General features: G+C 39.4%; 1 protein-coding gene across 2 annotated transcripts in view; it reads right to left on the bottom strand.

The window, feature by feature from the left end:
* Positions 1 to 7,629: 7,629 nt before the first annotated feature.
* The window catches only part of ACOX2 (acyl-CoA oxidase 2), a 30,635-nt gene continuing 14,551 nt past the window's right edge, over positions 7,630 to 23,713 (bottom strand). For both annotated transcript variants that reach the window (XM_087953657.1, XM_087953658.1), the window contains 9 exons: positions 23,432 to 23,547; positions 22,068 to 22,240; positions 19,763 to 19,925; positions 18,055 to 18,245; positions 16,994 to 17,155; positions 14,479 to 14,584; positions 12,789 to 13,006; positions 10,399 to 10,531; positions 7,630 to 7,778 (listed from right to left, as the gene is read on the bottom strand). In XM_087953657.1, the coding sequence (XP_087809783.1) occupies positions 7,716 to 7,778; positions 10,399 to 10,531; positions 12,789 to 13,006; positions 14,479 to 14,584; positions 16,994 to 17,155; positions 18,055 to 18,245; positions 19,763 to 19,925; positions 22,068 to 22,240; positions 23,432 to 23,547 (1,325 nt within the window). In that variant the 3' untranslated portion in view covers positions 7,630 to 7,715. The remainder of the gene's footprint in view (positions 7,779 to 10,398; positions 10,532 to 12,788; positions 13,007 to 14,478; positions 14,585 to 16,993; positions 17,156 to 18,054; positions 18,246 to 19,762; positions 19,926 to 22,067; positions 22,241 to 23,431; positions 23,548 to 23,713) is intronic.

Below are 23,713 nucleotides of genomic sequence, written 5' to 3'. Positions count from 1 at the left end.
TAGGTCTACCACGCGGTCTCGCTCCTCCGACAGTCACCTTCATCGCAGATTTGATGATGGATTCTTCCTTAGCGCGACTCACATGGCCGAACCATCGTAGCCGGGACTGCCTCATGACCGTGGGGATGGGCACGACGTTGAACCGTCTACGCACTTCTTCGTTCCTGACGCGATCGAGTAGGGTAAGATTATTCTTTCCAGTATAGAATCTGAATACTTGGTCCATTTGGCCCAAGAGCTCTTTAAAATTTCCAGTGGTTTACTTTTGCTTATGAACCCTGAAGTATACTTTACAACTAACTTTGATGAATATTTGAACAACTTGGTGATTTTTTCATAGTTTATCTATAGCCAGAAAGCAAAAACTATGGAAACTGAAATCTTTCTTGTCTTTGTGGCTGGAGATGAATAAACTCAAGGTTTTCCTTGAGTTTATCATGACTCATATATAATGTTAAACCATAGTTTAATATGTGCAAATGTAGCCAGTTAGCCTGTATGCATGTACTTTTCATATGGATTTGATTTCATACTCATATTGTTTGAATTCTATAATAGAAAAAGGCTACTGCTAACCTGCATCCTTAGGGAATTAATCCATGTAGCTGTTAGTCCAAGCCTTTCTTATATTATCTCCAAAGCTTTTACTAACTTGCCTAAATGTTCCTGGCTTGAATACATAATTTTGAATACTGGAACAATATTTTGACAACTATACAGAGCAGTACAGAAATTGCTTTAAAATAACATTTAAGAGTATGCTATCTTAAGAGATGCACGCTCAAGTTTAAGTGTTTCCTAAGCATGCAGATTTCAGGCTATTTAAATTGATACACCAGATCATGACAGATTGCCATTAAAAGTTTGCTTAATTTATTTTACAGAGCGTATAGGCTACTCTGATCACAGGGCATTGGGTGGTGGCTGGAGACCCATAAATCTACCAAATTCAGACTAGCCTCTAGACAGTCCTGAGAGGCAAATAGGAAGAGCGCATAAGGGCAGCTGCCATGCTGAAAAGCAAACCTCAAATTCTCTGAATGCCAGCAATTATTCCCACCTCACCTTGGTACATCAGAAAGGCCTGGTTGTGACAATGAAACTGCTCAGGCTACATCCGCTGTGTTGAATTCCCACCCCCAAATTGCAAAGGACACTTTATTGATAGTGGAAACAGAGAAAAAGAGGATGAAGTCCTACCACAATTTATTATTTCAAGCATACATGCTTAATGTTTTGAAACAGGAAACTAAAGCATCAGGTATCCTGGTATAACCTAACCATACTATGTGCCATTGCCAGCATCACATAAGGAACAAAGCCAAGAGCTATACTTCACTGAAAAGACACACTTCTCCTGAAAGAGATGGCATTCATTCCAACATGATCCCTAACCACAAAACTATACGAAACAAGAGGGATGCATCATGTAATTGACTATTGCAGTGCGCTGTATACGTGGCTGTCCTTGAAAAGCATCCAGAACCTGTCAGTCAGCTCAAAATGCAGAGGCCTGCATGGTTTTGTGTGAGTCCAAATTTGCATTTGTGCCACTTCTTTTGCGGAGCTTCACTGGTTGCTGATTTGCTTCCAGGTGTAATTCAAGATGCTGGTCATCAGCTTTAAATCCCTCCATGGCTTAGGGCAGGTTAATTGACAGAATGCCTCTCCCCAATTACACGTCCCTGGCCCAACAAACAGAAAGGCAGGGAATTGTTGCAAGTCCCAACTATCAAGAAAGTACATCCGGTAGAATCTAGGAAAAGGACCTTCTCTGTGGTGGCTCTCTCCCTTTGGAAACATTTCCCCCGGAGATAAGATTGGCCCCCACCTTGTTGCTTTTCTGCAAAGCCTTGAAGACATGGTTTTGTCAGCGGGCTTGGGAATTCCCACTCAGAACTGATCAAATGTGCTGACTGTTGTCACCACAACTGTGGGTGTGTGGGTGTTAAATTGTGGGTTTTGACCACCATCTGGAATCACGATGTATTGAGCAGCTAGTCCTCGGGCAAACAATCATTTCTTTAGTGATTGTTTAAGTTATAACAGCACTGAAAAAAGTGACTTCTGACCAGTACTCACACTTTTGACTATCACCGCATCGCCACAGTTATGTGATCAAAATTTGGATACTTGGCAGTGAGCATGTATTTCTGACAGCTGCATTGTCCTAAGTCATGTGATCATCATTTGCCAGCTGGCTTCTGAGAAGCAGTTCAATGGACAGAAACCAAATTAGCTTAATGATCACGATTCACTTAGTAACTGCAGTGATTCAGTTAACAACTGGTAAAAAAAAGTTCATAAAAACAGGTATGACTCACTTAACAACTTGTTTAACAACAGAAGTTCTGGTCCCAGTTCTCATAATTTGAGGACTACCTCTATAAATTAGTTTAAATACATACATACATAGATGCATGCATACATACGTATAGCAGTTAAGTGGGAGAGATAATACATTTCTGAGATAGATGTATTTTTAGGAATTTTTATGTAGGGAGGAAATGGAAGTTTAAATATTAATCTGATGCAAACCCTTAGCACTTAAATTGGTTATATTATATTATGGTATATATACATATGTAGTTTAATTGCATCAGAAACATAATTTAGTATTTTTAATAAGATGAAATAATGAATCTGGGCAAATAGTAATATTTTGTACTAACTAAGCAACTCATTTTAGACTTTGCAACATGGCACACAACTCTCAATGTTATTGGATTTGAGAAAAAACTGCAATTTTAATAAGATTTTCGTATGCACTGAAATGTGCAATGAAAGACAATGGTTTGGTTTTTGTTGTTGCTGGCATTACAAGAAATTGTGCCTCTACTTCTGACTAAAAAGAACCTTTGTGTGGATAATTATTATTTTTGTTGTTTCTTTTCTTTTGCTTGGGGTGCGGGGAGGAAAGATTATCTCTAAAAAGAAATAGAAATAGAAACTTTAAAATAAATGTTAAATGTTGCAGAGGAAATCCAATAAAGGAAACGACTGGAGCAAGCCAATTTTTATTGTCTGTAAATCACAGGAGTCATTCATCTATGCCCAGCTCAGATCATAATTTATTAATTAAAACCTTTTAAAAATTATTTTAATTATTAAACCATAAGTGGTTTTTATTATTTCTAACATTTTGTCGAGATTCTGAAATACCTTTTTAACTTTAAAATTTCAATCCCTTATGACTTTAGTAATTAAATCTTTACACTTGATTGCCAAACTTTAATTTATTCTTAGATTCCTATGTCTTTATTTTCTGTAATTCAAGGCAGCACATCTAATGCTTTTGATCCCTGTTTGCTGCACAGCAAAAACCTGCAAGGTGGACTCACCTGAGAAAGTGTCCCAAATTCACCTAGCTGGCTTTGGTACTTGAGGAGAGGGCTAGAAGACCACACAGTATCCTGGTTGGTCTTTTGGTTTCTAGGCCCGCATCTTCAGCACTGTACCAACCAGGGGCCTCAGTTGAGTGCTTCAAGAAACATTAACAGCTTTATGAGGTGAATTAGGCTGCCTTTATAACTTTTAGCAGCACCCAACTGAGGCCCCTGCTTGTGACACTTGATCTGCCCAAATCCATCCTTTGCTCTTGGTTGCCAACCAATTGATTAATTGCTAGCCTTCAGGGGAACAAATCTAGGGCTGCTTCTGTGGATATGTATTTTGTGATACCCATTAAAACATTTTTTTAAAAAAAAACCTTTTCACTCCGAATTTAAAATACATGCCTGATGAGCAAATTCAGTGGAATGTTATCCATAAGAGGCTGCTGTTTTATATTCAAAACATTTCAAGCTTGAAATGGGTTGCTCTGGTGTTATTGGAAACGTTCTGGATATTCCAAAATGTTCGGTGCTTGATTTAGAACTTGTAACTTCTCCAGAAAAATTAATACGGTATTGGAAACTTTCCAGAAACGTCTGAACAATTGTTTCCAATTTGAAACAGGGCATGTTCAACACAGGTTTTTTTTAATATACTGGTTGTCAGTCATTTTATTCTTAATTAAGCCACATAACAAATATAACTAATCATATACTGTGTTCTTTTGTCCTTCAAAAGCTCTTCATAAATGGGATTGTAGGGCAGTGACTCAAAGACAAACATAATGTAGTTGCAAAGCAGTAGACAAATCCCGTATTCCAGTTTAAATTTACTTAGCTCATCACACAGAAGGTTGTAAATGTCTTTATAACACCTCTGGCTGTACTTCTTGTTTTATCCAATTCTCATCTGTTTCAGGGTTTCTCCTTTGCAAGGTCACTATGTTTATATTTCAACATATTCCTTTTAACATCAGGGTAATTTTTTGTTACTTTATTGGTAGAAGGTGGAGAAAATAGCAAATGTCCAAAACACAGTTGAGATGAGACCCAGTTTGAATACAGATCTGAACCCAATGTTAACAGTCACAAGATAAAACGGCAATCATTTGTAATATGCACAGTAAGAAAAAGCATCCCCAAGTTTTGAGATTTTAGAAGTGATGGAAGGGAGAGGCAGCACAATATACACTGCTCAAAAAAATAAAGGGAACACTTAAACAACACAATGTAACTCTAAGTCAATCACGCTTCTGTGAAATCAAACTGTCCACTTAGGTAGCAACACTGATTGTCAATCAATTTCACATGCTATTGTGCTAATAGAATAGACAACAGGTGGAAAGCATAGGCAGTTAGCAAGACATCCCCAATAAAGGAGTGGTTTGCAGGTGGTGACCACAGGCCACTTCTCAGTTCCTATGCTTTCTGACTGATGGTTTGGTCACTTTTGAATGCTGGCGGTGCTGTCACTCTAGTGGTGGCATGAAACGGAGTCTACAACCCACACAAGTGGCTCAAGTAGTGCAGCTCATCCAGGATGGCACATCATTGCGAGCTGTGGCAAGAAGGTTTGCTGTGTCTGTCAGCGTAGTGTCCAGAGCATGGAGGCGCTACCAGGAGATAGGCCAGTATATCAGGAGATGTGGAGGAGGCTGTAGGAGGGCAACAACCCAGCATCAGGACCGCTACCTCCGCCTTTGTGCAAGGAGGGACAGGAGGAGCACTGCCAGAGCCCTGCAAAATGACCTCCAGCGGGCCATAAATGTGCATGTGGCTGCTCAAACTGTCAGAAACAGACTCCATGAGGGTGGTATGAGGGCCCGACGTCCACAGGTGGGGGTTGGGCTTACAGCCCAACACCATGCAGGACGTTTAGCATTTGCCAGAAAACACCAAGATTGGCAAATTCGCCACTGGCGCCCTGTGCTCTTCACAGATGAAAGCAGGTTCACACTGAGCACATGTAACAAACAGATGTGACAGCCTCTGGAGATACCATGGAGAACATTCTGCTGCCTGCAACATCCTCCAGCATGACCGGTTTGGCAGTGGGTCAGTAATGGTGTGGGGTGGCATTTCTTTAGGGGCCGCACAGCCCTCCATGTGCTCGCCAGAGGTAGCCTGACTGCCATTAGGTACTGAGATGAGATCCTCAGACCCCTTGTGAGACCATATGCTGGTGCGGTTGGCCCTGGGTTCCTCCTAATGCAAGACATTACTAGCCCTCATGTGGCTGGAGTGTGTCAGCAGTTCCTGCAAGACGAAGGCATTGATGCTATGGACTGGCCCACCCGTTCCCCAGACCTGAATCTAATTGAGCACATCTGGGACATCATGTCTCGCTCCATCCACCAATGGCACGTTGCACCACAGACTGTCCAGGAGTTGGGGAATGCTTTAGTCCAGGTATGGGAGGAGATCCCTCAGGAGACCATCCACCACCTCATCAGGAGCATGCCCAGGCGTTGTAGGGAGGTCATACAGGCATGTGGAGGCCACATACACACTACTGAGCCTCATTTTGACTTGTTTTAAGGATATTACATCAAAGTTGGATCAGCCTGTAGTGTTTTTTTCCACTTTAATTTTGAGTGTAACTCCAAATCCAGACCTCCATGGGTTGCTAAATTTGATTTCCGTTGATAATTTTTGTGTGATTTTGTTGTCAGCACATTCAACTATGTAATGAACAAAGTATTTAATAAGAATATTTCATTCATTCAGATCTAGGATATCTTATTTTTGTGTTCCCTTTATTTTTTTGAGCAGTGTATATGATGTGTTTGATTCTGAGAATGCACATAAGTTAAGCCAAATCAGATTTGAGGTCAGCATGTATTCAATCAGTAAGGGCAGCTGGTGTAATTTTCTAACTGCCCCCCAGCGATGCTATCTCAAGGTCATTTTGTGAAATTGATTTGGTCCGTAACTCTAGTAAGCCCCCAATGGGAGTTTCACTAAGAACATTTTCAAAAATTAAATAAGCCCTAAAACTTTCATGAGAACCATTTTAGTGTAATGATTAAAGGCACCAGGCTAGAATCTGGGAGACAGTGAGTTATAATGCCAATGTAGGCATAAATCCAACTGGGTGACCTTGGGGGCCAGTCCCTCCCTCTCATTGAGAGAAGCAACCTAGAACTAAGAAGAAATTTCCTGACAGATCAATTAACCAGTGAAACAACCTACCTTCAGAAGTGAATTCTCCAACACTAAATTTTTAAGAAGAGATTGGACAACCATTTGACTGAAATGGTGTAAGATTTCCTATCTGAGCAGGGGGTTGGACTAGAAGACCTCCAAGGCCCCTTCCAACTCTGTTTTATTATTATTATTATTATTATTATTATTATTATTATTATTATTATTATTAGGAATAATATTATCCCAACTGCAAGGACTAGTCTAGGCAATTGCTAGAAATCAGCACTGACTCAAAAGCACCACCACCAACCCAATTCTACGAACCCTTTCCTATTAGCATCCCATCATCGCTATTTTAAGGCAGGGGTCCTCAACACCTGGTCTGTGGACCGGCATCAGTCCACAGCATGCCAGAAACTGGTCCATGCAAACAAAAGTGAAGCCCCGTCTGTGGGATGCAGGCAGCATGCGAAACCACGCGCCCTCCGGTCCATGGAGAAACCTCTCTCCATGGAACTGGTCCCTGGTGCCCAAAAGGTGGTGGCCCCTCTGCTTTAGGGCATCCTTTCCTAGCTTACTGTCTCCCAAATGACTTGGACTACAACTTCTCTGTGGATAGTTGCAGTCTAGCATATTTGAAGGGCATCGGGATGGATAAGGTTCTTTTGGGGAAGATGTTTGACTTTTTCCTAATTTTAACTGGGTGGACTTCGTAGAGACTCTTCATTTGATTGAAATCTGTGAATGGGAAACCAATGTAGGATCACTATCCGGTGGTGAGCCATCTTGCAAACAATCCCACCATCATAGGCTCTTTGTGAATCAGCTGCCCGCCTTTTGTATGACAAAAGAAGGCTGCGATTTTATAGAGATTCTCAATCATCCAGGTCATGGTTGTCCCAACGGTGCTTTTTCCAAAAGGCGACTGGCCTTTTTTGGGTGTGTGGTGTGGGGGGGTGTTCCCTTTGAAAATGTTTTGCTTCTCGTCCAAGAAACTTCTTCTCTTCAGTTCTAAAGACGCCTCTTGGACAAGAAACAAAACATTTTCAAAGGGAAAAAAAAAACACCCCAAAAAGTCCTGTTGTCTTTTGGAAAAAGCACCTTTGGGAGAATTGAGTCTGTTGTTATCCAGCTTAAAGGCAGTCAGCAATTACATTTCATGTGCTTATTAAGGAAAACTGACAGTGTTGCTTGGAAGAGAGTTTGGAAAAGAGTTTCCCTGTGCCAGACCCTTCTTCACAATTTGGAGAGAGCATTCTGGAAAAGTGGTTTTAAGTATGTCTTGAAGACCCGATCGTCCTGTTGGAAAGCAAAAGGGAAAGGGGAGGGAAAGCAATTAGGCATACGACTCGGTGGCAAAGACAAGGCAGAAACATAATAGCTTGATTTTCTCATTACAGCCTCATATAACTAACTGTCCATTTTTATATGTTCACTGCGTTAAACTAAATGTAGGGAAACCAGGGCTCCTAATAGAAAGTAAAATTTTCTCCTGTCCAGTTGTGTCCGACTCTAGGGAGCTGTACTTTTCCAATTCACCATCAATTCACTATTCCAATTCACGGTCAAAGAGCCCAGCATTGTCTCAAGATGCTTCCGTGGGTATACGGGCCAGCATGACTATACGCCGAGGTGCATGGAATGCTATTACCTTCTCATTGAAGTGGTACCTATTTATCTACTTGCATTTACATGCTTTCAAACTCTTAGGAGCCACCTCGTCATGCAGTCATTGGGTCTCGAACTGCCAACCTTCCAGTTGATAAGCCCAGCTAGGCCAAGTTCTTATCCAGAACAAAATAGCGATCTGCAAATAGTCCTTAAGAAACTTAAGACTAAGAAACCAATGCCATATAGGTCAAGACTGCTTTCATTGTAACAGTAATGGAATCCTACGAGTCTGAATGTGCTTTCCCCCTCCCTCGTTTTATCTGCGTGAACTGGGAAGGGGTGTGTGAGATGCTTTTTTCAAATTACTTTTTGGAATGGACCCAAACCCACTTATCTGACCATTGCTTTGCTCGCAGTTCTTCTTGTCCTTCAAGGCCATTCCTTATGGCCACTACAGCAAGGGAATTAGGGCTTGAGTGAAAGATTCCTCATCAAACATTTGAAAATGGACAAAAAGGGGAATGTTGCAAGCCCACGTTGTATGCTCAGAACTTCAAAATGATTGCATACTGTCACAAATTGCATCTGATGATCAGAGCTCACAAGGATGGACGGCAATCCATTGCAGCTAGTCCTCGGCTTACGACCACAATTGAGGCCAGCATTTCTGTTGCTGAGCAAGGCAGTTATTAAATGAGTCGCACCTGATTTTATGACCTTTTTTGCCACAGTTGTTAAGTGCATCATTGCTGTTAAATAAATCATACAATCGTGCTTCCCCATTGGCTTTGCTTGTCAGAAGGTCACATGGTCACAAATGGTGATCACATGACCCCAGGGAACTCAACTCTTATAAATACAGGCCAGTTGCCAAGTGCCCAAAATTTTAATCATGATTGTAGGGATGCTGCAACAGTTGTAGGTGCGAATATTGCAAGTTACTTTTTTCAGTGATGGTGTAACTTTGAATGGTCATTCAAAGAAAGGTGATTAGTTAAGGATACACATACACATACTTATAATGTGGCAATGCAGGCCTTGCCCGCTATTTCAGAGCTTTCCTATGCCAAGTCTCCATCCTTGATTTATGAAACTGCCTAGTTTTTTCCCCCACTTCTTTCTGCAGCTTGCTGGCAGCTACAAGCTGTGTTCATTGGGTTATTTGAGTCAGAAACCTGGATGACTTGCTTGTTTGAGTAGAAAACTGAGATTACTTGCTTCCCTTCCTATCATTATACTCATGCCAGTCACTTTATAGTGGAACAGAAGTGCATAACAGGAATGGAAGCACCAACATTTTGTCAGTAAGCAGAAAACATGTATTTTTCTGGGCAACTTAAAAACCTCAAGACAGCCAGGCAGGCAGCACTTTCAGGCAATGGTAGATAGAATGCTGATTAAGCAGTTATACAGGTATTTTCTCTTGTCTTCTGATTTTCTGTTGCTGCTCAGATTATTTGGGACATGGGAAGGAAGAACTTAATGAAATGCAAAATTCTGTCCCATTTAATGTTCCATTGATTTTTGTAATGCCTTCATAGCTATTTAAAATAGGTTATGTTGATGTATGCCTCCATCCAATTTGATCTGTATTTTGAGCACTTAATTCATTCTAATTTTCCACTCAGGAGGAAAAAAAACAAGGTTAGAAAAATATCTCCCCACCTTCTCAGAGTAACCACTAATCCTGCTTTTTTCTTGAGCTTTCCCATTCAGCATTAACCAGGTCTAAACCCACTAATGTTCAGGATGACTGCATCAATTTCCATCTCTCTTTGTACCAGGTAATCTATATTCTTGTGATGACCTTTTTTTCTGATATCCTGCCTCTCTCGCTGTTTGCAGAGCTGCCTTTTTCTTTGGCTGTTAACATCCTTTTTCTCAGCCCTCAAATCCCCTTTTTTCTCCTTCCAAGGGGTGTCCCAAATCATTTCAAATTTAACCTTTTCTGTTTGTTTTGAGCTCTGGTAATAATAAACCCTTATGTTACAGTTAGTTCTATTTTATCACTTCTTATGTACAGCTGTGTATATATTTTACACATTTATATAGGATTAACCAGGTTATGGGGAAATCACACAAATAATACATTTTTCATAATGCATGTTCAGCCTGCAAAATAGATTTTGTCTTCATCTGATGCTGAGAAAGCAACTATTTCCCGTTAAATACTGCGTTTTAATGCAAACCTGGTATTCCATTCCATCAGGACCCAGATTGTTGGGGGCAATATGCTGACTCTGTAAACCGCTTAGAGAAGTCTAAGTGCTAATGCTATTGTTATTGCTATTCCAGTGATTCTTCTCACCTGGTGATTGGTTGGGGACTTCTTGGCCCACTCATAAAGCCTCTGATAGACATGGCCATCATAGCTTCCCAGGGCTGAATTTAAACATGCATCAGAAAAGTCAAAGGCATCCACCAATGGCACAGCATCTCTCCTGAGAGAGCACGGAAAATATTTGATGAGTCATAATTTATCAGTAATAAATTCTACCCCATAAAGCAGGGGTCACCAACCTTTTGGACCTCAGGGACCACCAAACTCATAATTTTAAATCCTGTGGACCACTAATGTGAATTTTGACTGACGGTGGCTTGCTGACATTTTCCCAGGGTCTCTGCAGAAAGCAGCAGAGATCCTGGGAAAATCCCCAAAAAAGTCTGCAGGAAAATTCCCCACCGCATTTTCATACCGATCGATCATTCTTTATTTGGTATCGCAGGATACTGTCTCCAGCTCCATTCTCAGAGGGAGAGAGAGAAAGAGGGAGAGAGAGAGAAAGAGGGAGAGAGACTTTTGACTTCGTGCAAGGAAAGCAGCAGAAGTCTTTTTTCTCTCACCCAAACTCCACCAGAATGGCGCAGCCTCTTGGAGCAGGATGCCTTGCAGGGTCCCAAAGACTCATTTCTGGCGGAGTTTGGGGGAGAGAAAGAAAGGCTTTTGCTGCTTTCCTTGTGTGCAGCCAAAAGCAAAAGAAGAAAGAAGCGGAAAGAAGCATCCCGATGGCCAGGAGAGGCACGTGGGGCGAGTTCCCTCCCTCCACTCTTTTCCCCCCTCTCCTCACTACCTCGTGTTGTTCACAATGCAAGCGACGCAAGCCTTGTGTTCCCAAGGGCCATGTGGGTGGCGTAGCCTTGTGTTCCTGTGCAGCCTGGATTAATTGCTTTGGGGGTGACATTTCTCTGTGGACCACCAAAATTTTCTCACAGACCACCAGTGGTCCCCAGCCCACTGGTTGGCAACCACTGCCATAAAGTACTCAAAGTACAACCCAAGTATCCAACAGAAGTTTTCATATAGACATCAACATTGACTGAAATCAGATTAGAAACATAAGAACTGAAGGTACAGAGGTAGCAGCAATTTTTAAGCATCAAAGTAAACAAGTTTTGAAAAATGAAGCACTAGTAGAATATGTGACTTATGGGCAGGAAATGGATGGATCACCATTGGGATAGAAGCCCCTAGAGAGGTAACCTGTGGCTGTCCCAAATGCTACAGAACTACAGTTCTCAGTATCTCTTACCATTGGCCCTGGCCTGAAGTTTCTGCAAGTAGTAATTTGGGTTCCAGACTTCTGTCTGTACAGAAGCATGTGTCCCTTTAAGTTTGTAAAATCTTGAATGTTTCAAACTCGTATCATCATGGTGGCATCATGTGATGTATCGCGACTTTTACCCCTTCGCTAGACCAGCCGTGGGCATGGCCACCATGTGACGCATCTGGCCCACAGGCCGCAAGTTTGACAGCCCTGATGTAGAACAACAGGAATTCAGAAGCAAGTGCCAAGGATCTCTAACTGAGCATGGAAGTTATGCATATGAGCAAGAATGAAAAATGGTACTTTGATCAACAATTTGTATAAGCCTTTGATGGTATAAGGAGTTAATTTTGTTCACAGTACAACTCCCATTTATTAATATAATTAACAATATAAGTTAATTATATTAATAAACAGTAGTGCAGCATAAACTATCATTGACCTAATATAAAAAGTATTGGGCAGGTTAGAGCAAAAATTTAGTCTGACCAGCTGCATGGTTGGAAAGAGATCCATTGGAAAGGTTCTACTTCTACACGGTAGGGTTTCCCTTTCAATATCTTCAATAGCTGCTCAAAGTGATTTCAGGAACTGAGATCAGAAAATTTGTCTGGAAAGATTTTCACATATCTGGGAGGTACATCTGAAAGGGGTGTTTCTCCAAAGTGGTTAATGTTCCTCCATATTTGGTCAGTTGGAGATGGGTATCTCTAGACAAATCCCCATGTTTTTATTAGTAGCAGCATTAACCTAAGTAATCGTTTGTGTCTACCATTTAAAATTTACATTCATCCAACTTCTCAGAGAAAATATAACAGAAGGATACAATTAAAACGTATTAAAAAAGACATTTCTTGGGAAAATTGACTTTTGCTCATACTGTGAGTAAACATTAACTCCATTTTCATATTCATTCACTCACATAGAAATGTCACATGATACGGTTAATCTTGATAAAGAAGCAGATGCAAAGTAGGTTTATGGAGAAAAATAAAGTGACATCAGTGCTTCTCTGAAGGATCCCTGAAATGTGCCAGCCTCCCTTTTTGTTTATCCAAAGATTAGGCAGTTTGTTAGATTTGCAAGAGCAGCCCCCCCCCCCCAAAAATTACGGAATTCAGTCATTTTTGTGGAGAGAAGAAAATCACCTCACCGAATGACTGCCAAGAGATCCAGGTATGTTTCAGTCACCCTGTCAATTTGCTCTGTAGAAAAATATGCATCCTGCATAAAATCTCCAGCATTAGAGAAAATCCCATGTAGAGCAAAGAGGTCACAGAGATTTTTGAGGACTCTCCGGATGGCAGATTCTTTTGCATGATTCCTCAACTCTTCAGTAAATTTTTGTACCACAATGTAATGGCTATGAGCCTGAAAAAATTAACAGAGAAAGTCATATCCCAGATCTTTGTTATCATAAACTTGAACATATATTAAAAGTTTGTATGTCAAAAAGATGGTTGGAAAGAGATCCATTGGAGAGGTTCTACTTCTACACAGTAGGGTTTCCATTTCAATATCTTCAATAGCTGCTCAAAGTGATTTCAGGAACTGAGATCAGAAAATTTGTCTGGAAAGATTTTCACATATCTGGGAGGTACATCTGAAAGGGATGTTTCTCCAAACTGGTTAATGTTCCTCCATATTTGGTCAGTTGGAGGTGGGTGTCTCTAGACAAATCCTCATGTTTTTATTAGTCGGTAATTGTTTGTGTCCACCATTTTGAATTTACATTCATCCAACTTCTCAGAGAAAATATAACAGAACAAAATGCATGGCCTGGGAGATCACTACAAAAAAGAAAAGCCAACAGAAAACATAAGAACGAACAAATTGGTGGACCATGCAGGAAACAGTAGGCCCCAACAACTGCTTTTTGTAAGATAGCACTCTGTTCTTCTAACAACACCCCCTCCCCCACAATTGACAATTGTTATAAGTCAGAACTGTCAAAGTCATACATGCTGGCCACGCCCATGCCCAATTTAGCAAGGGGGGGGGAAATCCCGATAAGTCATGTGACGACGTCGTGACCACGTGAATTTGGCACTCCTCTGTTAGAAGTCATGATTCACACTAGAATATGACACACTAGAATATGAGCCTATGCTTCAGGATTGTCAGCTTCAGAAATCAGTGAACCAGGATTCAGTGGAATCTGGACAGTCACAAGCATCTCCTGTTCAGCTGGAGCAGTCACATGATGAGGCACAACCCCCAAAGTCCCAGGTTTAGGCACATACGGAAGTAAGCAGAACTATGTTCTTCAATGCGGCTTCTTGCTAAACAAAGGGCAAGGTATGAGTAAAAGCAGCCAGATGGCTCCAGATATATTTTGTTAACTTGTGTGCTTTTAGTCCTTGCCGGAGACAAGCATTTCAGCTATCCAGCTCTTGAATCATATTCCTGCTTCATGTTTGTGCCTGATGAATTAGGGAATTGTAGATATATATATTTTTAAATTGTATGGGAATGCAAGTAATAAGATGAAGAGCAGGTAGAACTGAAGCAAATGTTGTAAGTCCAAAGCCTACTAACTGCATAGAACCTGACTCAACTAATATATATCTAATTTTGGATGGCATATTTTGGGTCAAAAAAGTTCCTTTTTAAAATAGGGAGAAGACATGCACGATTAGAAAAAAAACTGGCACACCTTTAAGCTTAAAGCTTAAAATGTCAATGCCATCTTTCCCTTCCATTCTTCCTATACAAAAGGTGGCTTTGCAAAGTGTGAAGGGCCTTATTTTCCTTGGGTTCATCGCCTGAGCCTAATTTAATTGGTGGATTCTCAGTTCCTGCCAAAATAATTGATCGGGGAAAAGCACAATGTAATGACTAACCATCGCAGCTCTTGTTAGCTGCACAGTGCATTGGTTCCAGGCTTCATGTTGTGTTTTTCCTGCCTGAACCAACTGCTGAAGCTTCATCGCTGCATTTCTTATCAATCTGAGAAGAGAAGAATACAAACAAATATTAACATGTCAAAATGTTCAACTAATTTAAAACTCATTACCTCATAGCTAAAAAAAATTTTTTTTAATGGCAGAAGATGGGGACTGATCTACCCATGCAGTAACATGGGAGGGTGGAATTTTGGAATGAAGAATTGCAAATAAAAGAGTTTTCTGAACACTGTGATCCAGAAAATAACTCTCACTGCAAATCAAAAACAATTCAATACACCAACCAAAGACCATGTCACTCTGCTAAACAAATAATTCCCTCAACATTGTCAAACTATTTACTAAGTCTGCATTATTATTACTATTACTATTAATCCTCTCATCCTTTTTTTCACCTCTCACTTATGACTGTAACCTTGTTGCTTGTATCCTAACAATTTTTATTGACTGTTTCCTAGTATGATTTGATTGCTTATTGTACCCTATGACTATTACTAAGTGTTGTACCTTATGATTCTTGACTCTTGACAAATGTATCTTTTCTTTTATGTACATTGAGAGCATATGCACCAAGACAAATTCCTTGTGTGTCCAATCATACTTGGCCAATAAAGAATTCTATCTATGTTACAACTTTGCAACTTTCCCATTACGATACATGGCAATCTCAGGTTCTGCTTGATGTTTATAAAATGGTTACATTTCAATATGGATTGTTTATCTGTACCATCTGTGTAAAGTTCTGACTATGTGAGTATTTGGTCCAAGTGTTAATCAGTGGAGGTGATTGTGATGCTATGGGTAAAATTTATCAGTTGAGGTGTTTCATCAGCAATCCTGAAGACAAAGTCATAGGATCTACAAATATTTTATCCAGTGGCCTTCCCAAAAAGGTCAATAGAATCCTCTTCCAACCAATTATTTATGAATGAGACAGAGGCATCATTTTGAAAATAGAGGCTGCTAGAAACAAAAGGATCAGCAGGAGACGAAATTGACTATGAATAGTCCTGCTAACAAATCTGGACCCTTTTATTCTGTTTGCTTGGCTGGGATAGCAGGCTTGCATGGAATCTGTTTGCTAAAAGCATCATCTCCATCTCCTCCTCCATCTCTTCCCCCTCCCCCCCCCATCCAGGTCTCTCTCCCACCCCTGTCCCTCATCCCATCTCTATTTTGTTTTTCTTTTGGCACTTTTATTAGAAGGAGAAAAGAAACCACATACATTGCCATGATAATATGTGTGCATTCTTGTTTATGAGGTAAAGTGATGAGTGATGGGGTAAACCACTTCATTTTATAAAGGGGGATCTTAATTTACAAGGAGTTCGTTTTAGTCAATAGTTAACATTTGACTTTAACGGGGCAGTGGACAAAAGCATGCATGGAATATCTTCAGTATGGTTTCAGCTGCAATTGGCATCGTTGAATGGACGAGGTAGGAAACTGAATTTTACACTAGATTTCTGTTTTGTAATCCCCCCCACCCCCACTGTTTATTCTTCCTTTGAAGATGAAGAATCATCTTCCTTGGGTAAATGCAGTACTGAATGAGAGGTTTTTTTTTTAATGATGATGCATCATTAGTTGGTATCAATTCTTAGTGACAACACATATTTTCTCCCACTATTGTTATATTCGTATGATCAATTCGTTTAATCCTGAGAATTAGGGGAACCAACTAAAGAACATATGAATTCTGGGAAGAAGCTTATATTAAGACATGACCTTAGGCTAAAGTCTTCTGCGTCATCTTCAATTTTATCTGATCTTTTACCATCCAACCTTTGGATTGGCATATAATACCAATGTAGTCCTTGACTTGCAATACCAATGTAGTCCTCAACTTGGATTGGCATGTAGTCCTCAACTTGCAATATTCATTTAGTGGCTGTTTGAAGTTACAACAGCACTTTAAAAAAAAGTGTTTTATAACTGGGTCTTTGCACTGAATGAGCATCACAGCATCCCTAAGATCATGTGATCAAAATTCAGGTGCTTGTTATTTGAAATGTATTTACAACAGTTGCAACATGCCAGGTGCATAATGGCTACACCATTTGTGACTTTCCCAGCTGGTTTCTGACAAGTGAAGTCAATGGGGGAGGCCAAATTTGCTTAATGACTGCATGATTTACTTAACAGCTGCAGTGACTTGCTTAACGGCTGTGTTAAAAAAGCCATCAAATAAAGAGAAATTCCCTTAGCAATAGACATTCTGATCTCAGTTGTTGTAAGTCAGAGACTATCTGTATACGGAATTCTATTCCAGTTCTGTGTTGAATTTATGTTTACCGACAAATCTTCGTTGGTAAAACATAAATTCAACACAAAAATAGTTTTTTGTGAAAGCGACTGCCTGCGAAGGCTCCTGGATTGGGGCTGAAAAGCAAAAGCGGAAGCAGTGTGCTCCGTCTGGAAAAAACATCTATTCCAGTTTCTTTATACCAACCTGAAGGCTCGATGCTTATAGGCATCTGTGTATATATCAGGATTTAGGAAATCCTTTTCTTCCTGGGCTTGACATTTTCCAAAATTCACTGAAGAAAAGTAGGCAACTGATGAAGGAAGTGGCTGGCCCATTTGTGCCATTCCATAGCATTTTATAAGAAATCTAAAAATAAAGAAGAAAAATGAAAACCAAGACACATCCTAAGACGAGCTAAATGATGGCAATTATTTTCAGAGATAAACAATAGGGATGCAAAAAAAGATTGCTTTTGGACACCAGAATACAGAAAAGATATTTACTATGTAGGCCCTGTTTCCTTATGAATGTTACACCACTATATTTCCTTAACTCTTTAGTCCAGCCATGGACTAAATATAACCACAACAATAAAAAGAAAGGAAAATGTATTATTTTCTGGAACATGGGAGAGACACTCAGTCCAGCCAATTTTTTACCTTTCTCACAAAAGTTGTAATTCAAGTATTCTTGCAGCTTTGTCTCTTAAGTAGTTGGAATGTTCGTGAATATTCTGTTCCATAGGATATCTGGAGCCAATCAGCAGTAATAGCTCCCCTTCTTTAAGTAAAGGAATATACACACATAGAGGCGAAAAATGCAAACATGAACATTTTCCCTGTAGCATTTTGGAATCCCTTTCATAATATGGAAGTGCTGGAAAATAAAAAAAAACCTGGACTTCTAGAGACCACTCATTTTATAAAAAAAGCTGCAAAAGTGCTTGTAAAACGTATTCTGGAAAAGCTTTTCAGAATAGAATTGAATAGAAATAGAAACAGAAATAGAATAACAAGAGTTGGAAGGGACCTTGGAGGTCATCTAGTAGTCCAACCCCCTGCTTAGGCAGGAAATCCTATAACATTTCAGACAAATGGTTGTCCAATCTCTTCTTAAAAACTTTCAGTCTTGGAGCATTCACAACTTCTGCAGGCAAGTTGTTCCACTGATTAATTGTTCTAACAGTCAGAAAATTTCTCCTTTGTTCTAGGATGTTTCTAGCAAGGCTTCAGAGATGAAAAGTAACATTTTTTAACTGAAGTTACCTGGCTGTTTGCAGCAGGAGAACAGTATTTTCTCCCTCATAAGTACACGACGGGACCACTTTCATATAAATGGAAGGCAGGCCACTGAGAAGAGAGTAGCCATGTCCCCCACAAGCCCTTCGACACACCTCAACTCCAGCTGAGCAGTAGTCGGTAGTAATCACTTTTATGCCTGCTGCCAGGGCGTGAAGCTGTGAAATGTAAGAAATTAAAATGGTAAGGTAGATCGGGTTTGAGGTAGTAGTGAAATTCATCAGACTAGAACTGGAAGATTTTGAGTCATACTTGGGCACAAAGCCATCTGACTGACCTTGAGCCAGTATCTCTCTCCCAGCCTTAAGGAGGAGGCTGCCTCCTTAAAACTGCAGGGACTTGCCCATGAAGTTTCCAGGAGTAAACACTGACTCAAAGACATTTTTTTAAAAGATACATATCTCCAATACTTCCACAGAGAATATAAAAAATGAATGATTAAAGAAGCACCCTTTTATTTTCCCAAGTACATTTATGAAGGTTTACATCTGTTTCTATTTTATATTTACACTTCATATGGTAAATTCAGACCAGGGATTTGAGGAAGGGAACAAGTACAATGTAAATAAATAAAACTTCTTTAGGTTAATCTTCTCTAGCTTTCAAAAGTCTTGTGCAGTAAATCTGAGAACCTCCTATTGGAATGACCCTTACGTCTGGAGGATATCAGCTTGGAAAATGTTTTATTTGCTCAAAGGTAGACTAGAAATGCTTACCAGTGGTTGGATCAAGTCCCACTGATTCAAACTGGAGAAACCCTTAAAACACTTTCTACCTTCTTAAATCAATATTGCATCTATTAAAAAAGCATTACTGCTATTAATAATAGCATCCATACTGGATAGCAAATTTAAAAAGCTCTTAACATTACTTGGACCATGTCCGAAGCCTTTGTTTTGTGGTTGTAAAACAAGCCAATGCACAAATATCTCTTGAAACCACAACTGTCCATTGAACCAAAGTCTTCTGTTTCAAACAAGGAAAAAGCTCCAATCACATTCCTCTTGAAACTATCCCTTTGAATTCATTTTATTAGTGAAGTACAGAAAACAATAAAAAATGACATTTGAATTAAAACATCTAAATCAATGCTGCTTAAACTTGGCAACTTTAAGACATGTGGACTTCAAGTCCCAAAATTTCCCAGTCACATCTTAAAGTTGCCAAGATTGTCTAGATGTACAGTTGATAACATGTATGCACTAAATTAAAAAGAAACCAAAAGAAAAAAAAGGGATCCATATAATAATAATGATACAAAATTAAGTTAATGCCCAAGCCTACATCTGTTAAATGTAAACCATCATATTGCTCCATCTTTTCATTTTTAGATATGATATCTATAAAATCTATAAAGAGCACATATCTTAAAACTATTCTTAACAACAAGAATTGCTACCAAGTCTGACTACAGTGCCTGCATAAGGGTTTAAATTATATGGGCTTTCCTATTTTATAGATATACAATATTTTAAGCATCCTTAAGCATCCTTATTTGGATTCTCAAGACATAGGACATAGATCACATTCCAATTCAACTGACTTGGGAGTAATTTTTACTGAAGACCATGAAAAAATTTTTCTGAGTGAATATGCGAAGAGCAATTTTGCTGACTGATGAAATGGGCCAAAGGTTTTCTACACAAGAAGATGCTATATTTCTCTTTCACATTACCTCTGGAAGCAAGTCAAATTTTCCTTCTTGGGTCTGGTTGTAGCATCTGTGGAAAGTCTCCAGCAGATAGTTGCAAGTAAAATGAAAGGCATAGGCAGTGGCCAGCTGAGGAAAAAGCTTCTGTTGCTGAGTCTGATAGTCCAAAATCTTAACCTCTGGATCACTGAGGAAAAGAAATATTGAAGGTGATGAATGGCAGGCTTGCCCACATATCTCCAAACTATCTTCACAACAGAAGGAGCTTTCTATTTTCACTTGATTACACTTTTGGCCTTCAATAGCAAAGTTAGTGAAAACCACAAAATCTCAGCTTTCTTTTTCAAAATAAGAAATTGGAAAGATTGAGCATTTCAGTTACAATGAAGTTACATTTCTTTATTTCACCTGCAGATTAGCGTGAGACATGCTGGCCATGGGTGATACAGTGTAGTCCTCCAATAGAATTCCCTCATCCCAGATAGTCAGGTTGGGGTACTGGTTAAGTCATCAGGCTAGAAACAAGACTGTGAATTCTAGTTCCTAGGCATGCAAAATCAACTGGATGACCAGTCACTCCCTCCAGGCCTGTCAAACTGGCGGCCTGCAGGCTGAATAGCAATAGCACTTAGACTTATATATCGATTTATAGTGCTTTATAGCCCTCTCTAAGCAGTTTACAGAGTCAGCCTATTGCCCCCAACAATTTGGGTCCTCATTTTAACCACCTTGAAAGGATGGAAAGCTGAGTCAACCTTGAGCGTGGTAGGATTTGAACTGCCAAATTGTAGGCAGCTAGCTGCAGAGGTAGCTTGCAGTACTGCACTCTAACCACTGTGCCACAAAGGCTCTTAGACTGTATCACCCATGTGAATGTATCATACACATACCAGTTCCGCGAAGGGAAAAAATTGTGATATATCCCAAGTTGTCACATGATGTGATCGTGTTTGACACCCATAGTCGAGTCCAACTCACCTCCCAGTGTTGTTGTTGTGGGGAAAAATAGGAGGAGGAATAATTATTAATATCTTCACTGCCTCAAATTATTGATCAATATAATAAAAATGGGATATAAATAAATACATCCTTTATCTTCCCAAAAACTGTCTATTGCCAAATTTAGGTAATGTTTGTTTTAATATTTGATTATCCAGTAACAGCTTTTGTGGAGTAAACCTCTTCTTAAGGACCAAATTCTTTAACAGCCATAACTGATCTATGACAAATTGCTGTTGCAATAAGAACATTTAGTTAGTAAAGAGCTTAATTCCAGGTCTAAAACAAGATACGATGACTACATTATTTTCATGCACCTAAACATAATTTTTCTTGTCAGATTTTTGGCAAATATATGTAAGCATATAAATGCCAATTAAGAACTAGGAAAACACATTTTTACCTAACTCCCTATAGTGACAGAAATAGCAAACTGGGTTCCAGCATAGCCAAATCTGAACCAAAACAGGATATGCTACAAAGGACATGAATAATAAGATAAAGCAGCCATTTATCAGTAGATTCTCCAATTTCTATCATAACATCCATAGCAATTAAAAAAAATCAAATGTTGCATTCAATTCCACGAAGGCTACCAAAGAAAAAGAAAAAAAGAAAGAAAGGAAAGAAAACCTTTAAGGCTTCTTAGTATATTTTATGAATTGTAAGAGTGTAAACAATGATTTAGGATTGAGCAATTTTCTCCAAATGCTGCCTAAGGATCAGTGAATACATCTCTTTCTAAGAAAAAAATTGAAGCTGTTATTCCCATGATTGACAGCAAATTGTACTGTATTTATATTTCCATGGTTCATTGATTTTGACCCGTTTAAAAATAAAAATGACTGCTTTGTTTCAGTCAGAAAGAATCATGTCAAAAATTACTGCCTGGTGGGTTCAACAACAGAACCCACCAATGTTGATTGAATTAAATAAATTAAGTTATCAATGCTGAGTGATTTCCTGGATTTATGGTAATATATTATGGAAAACATTTCTTTGATAGCAACATGGATTGAAGTTGGGAGAGTTGAACTGTGATTACGGCATCCAAGGGAAAATCAGATTGTATGGCATCTGGATTCCCTCAAATATTTCTAAAACAATTTTCTCATGCTTGAGCAGAAGCATAATGCTTCTATAACAATTCTAGGCACTAGAGTTCAGAATAAGTGCTGAAATAGTCTAGCAACATACAGAACAGTACCAATTTCCTATCCCTGCCCAAAATCTAAAACGATATTGTAAAAAGAGATTAGTATTAGGTGTATGTGTAACTATGGGAAATTAAGCATTCAGACAGAAGCATATCTCTCTTTTCATATCATACCCTGGCTTTAACTCAGATTGCCGACGCACCACGGAGTATCGGATAGCAATAGTACAAGCCTTCATCAGACAGGGAATAATTGAACTCTGAAGTATGTTCACCCGAACCACAATCATAGTCAAATAGTTGATTTTGTCAGATCCTTGTTTCTTATACTGACCATCTGGTAGAACCTGGAAGATCAGATTTAAAGGCAAAGGTATTGGGGAACAGAGCTGATAGGCATTAAGAAAAACTTAAAATAATTTTTCAAAATTTATTCTTAAAATCCTGCATATTTTGTGAGTATGAGTAAGAAAGTGCAACATTGCCAGTGGGGACTGCGGCTGAGAAGCAGATACAGACCAATTTTGCTTCTTCATCCTATATGAAAATTATGGGTGAACTGTGGTAATTTAATGTGAACCAAATTGTACTTTGGCTAGAGAGTAACAGCTCTCCCCCACACCCAAATGTCTGTGGAGATTCTCAACTATCCAGGTCATGGTTGTGCCAAAGGTGCTTTTTCAAAAGGAAAATGGACTTTGTTTTTCCTTGAAGACGTTTTACTTCTCATCCAAGAAGCTTCTGGAGAAACCAAGTCCAGCTGCTTTTTGAAAAAGCATCTTTGGGGCACTCCTCCCAAAGTAACACTAAAAAGGTAAATTCATTTCAAGAGCTGGATGATTTGAGTGTTCCTTTTTTACTTTATGCTTAAAAGGAAAATCAAAACTAGTTATTCGACAAAATATTTCTAGGCTGACAAATGCTGTCTAAATTGAATGTGGTATTGTCATATATTTACTTGATGATTGACTTCAGAAATAATCGGAGAAAATAACAAAATGCAAAGACCTGTAAGTAGAAGTAGAATGACTGTGGCAAGAGAAAGCAAAGGTAGTACCAATAATAATAGGTTCCTTGGGTGGAAATCCCCAAAACCTCTGGAGTACTACTTGAACACTTTTGTCATTGACAAAATCACCACCAGTCAATTGCAAAAGGCAGCTTTGCTGGGAACAGCTTACTCCTGAAACAATGCCTTTAACTCTAAAAACATGCCTTGCCCAGATCCTTGGGAAGGACTAGATAGCTAGATAAAGATGCCAAATCCAGTCCAAACATATGGCTGACTGTGCAAACAATACTAGTAGTAATAGTAGGTAGGGTTTGCAGGGCTCAACTTTTTACATTTCAACCTTCTGTAGCCCTGGTTACTACTACTACACAAATAGGGGAAGGGAGGGGAAAGGAGGGGAGGGAAGAGGAGGGGAAGGGAGGGGAAGATTTACTAACTCTGTCAACATTCTGAACCAGGTATCAGAATTCTATGATCTTTGGTACTTTGAAACTGATTGGAATACATGAGAATTATCTATCTATACCTGAGAGAATTTGGCCAACAGGTTTTCTCTTGGAACACGGACATTCTTCAGGATGAGAAAGCCATTGTCAATATTCTCAAAGCCCATTTTGGGACCTATATCCCCTAAAGTTATTCCTGAGGAATAAAAAAAAAAGCAATGAGTAACATGATTTCATAAAATGGAAATCTTCCGTTGCACAATGGGGATACAAAACTAATCTATTAAAAGAAATGCAAAAGGGGGAAAGTATTGGAAGGCTTTGTGGGGAAAACGCTTAAAAACCACCACTGGAAAAGTTGA

The sequence above is a fragment of the Notechis scutatus genome, chromosome 2 (genome assembly GCF_049901735.1).
Source record: "Notechis scutatus isolate UNSWTSFEM ecotype Mainland chromosome 2, rNotScu1.2, whole genome shotgun sequence".
NCBI lineage: Eukaryota > Metazoa > Chordata > Lepidosauria > Squamata > Elapidae > Notechis > Notechis scutatus.
The sequence above is the reverse complement of the archived record's forward strand: the minus strand, read 5'-3'. Positions and strand labels throughout refer to the sequence as shown.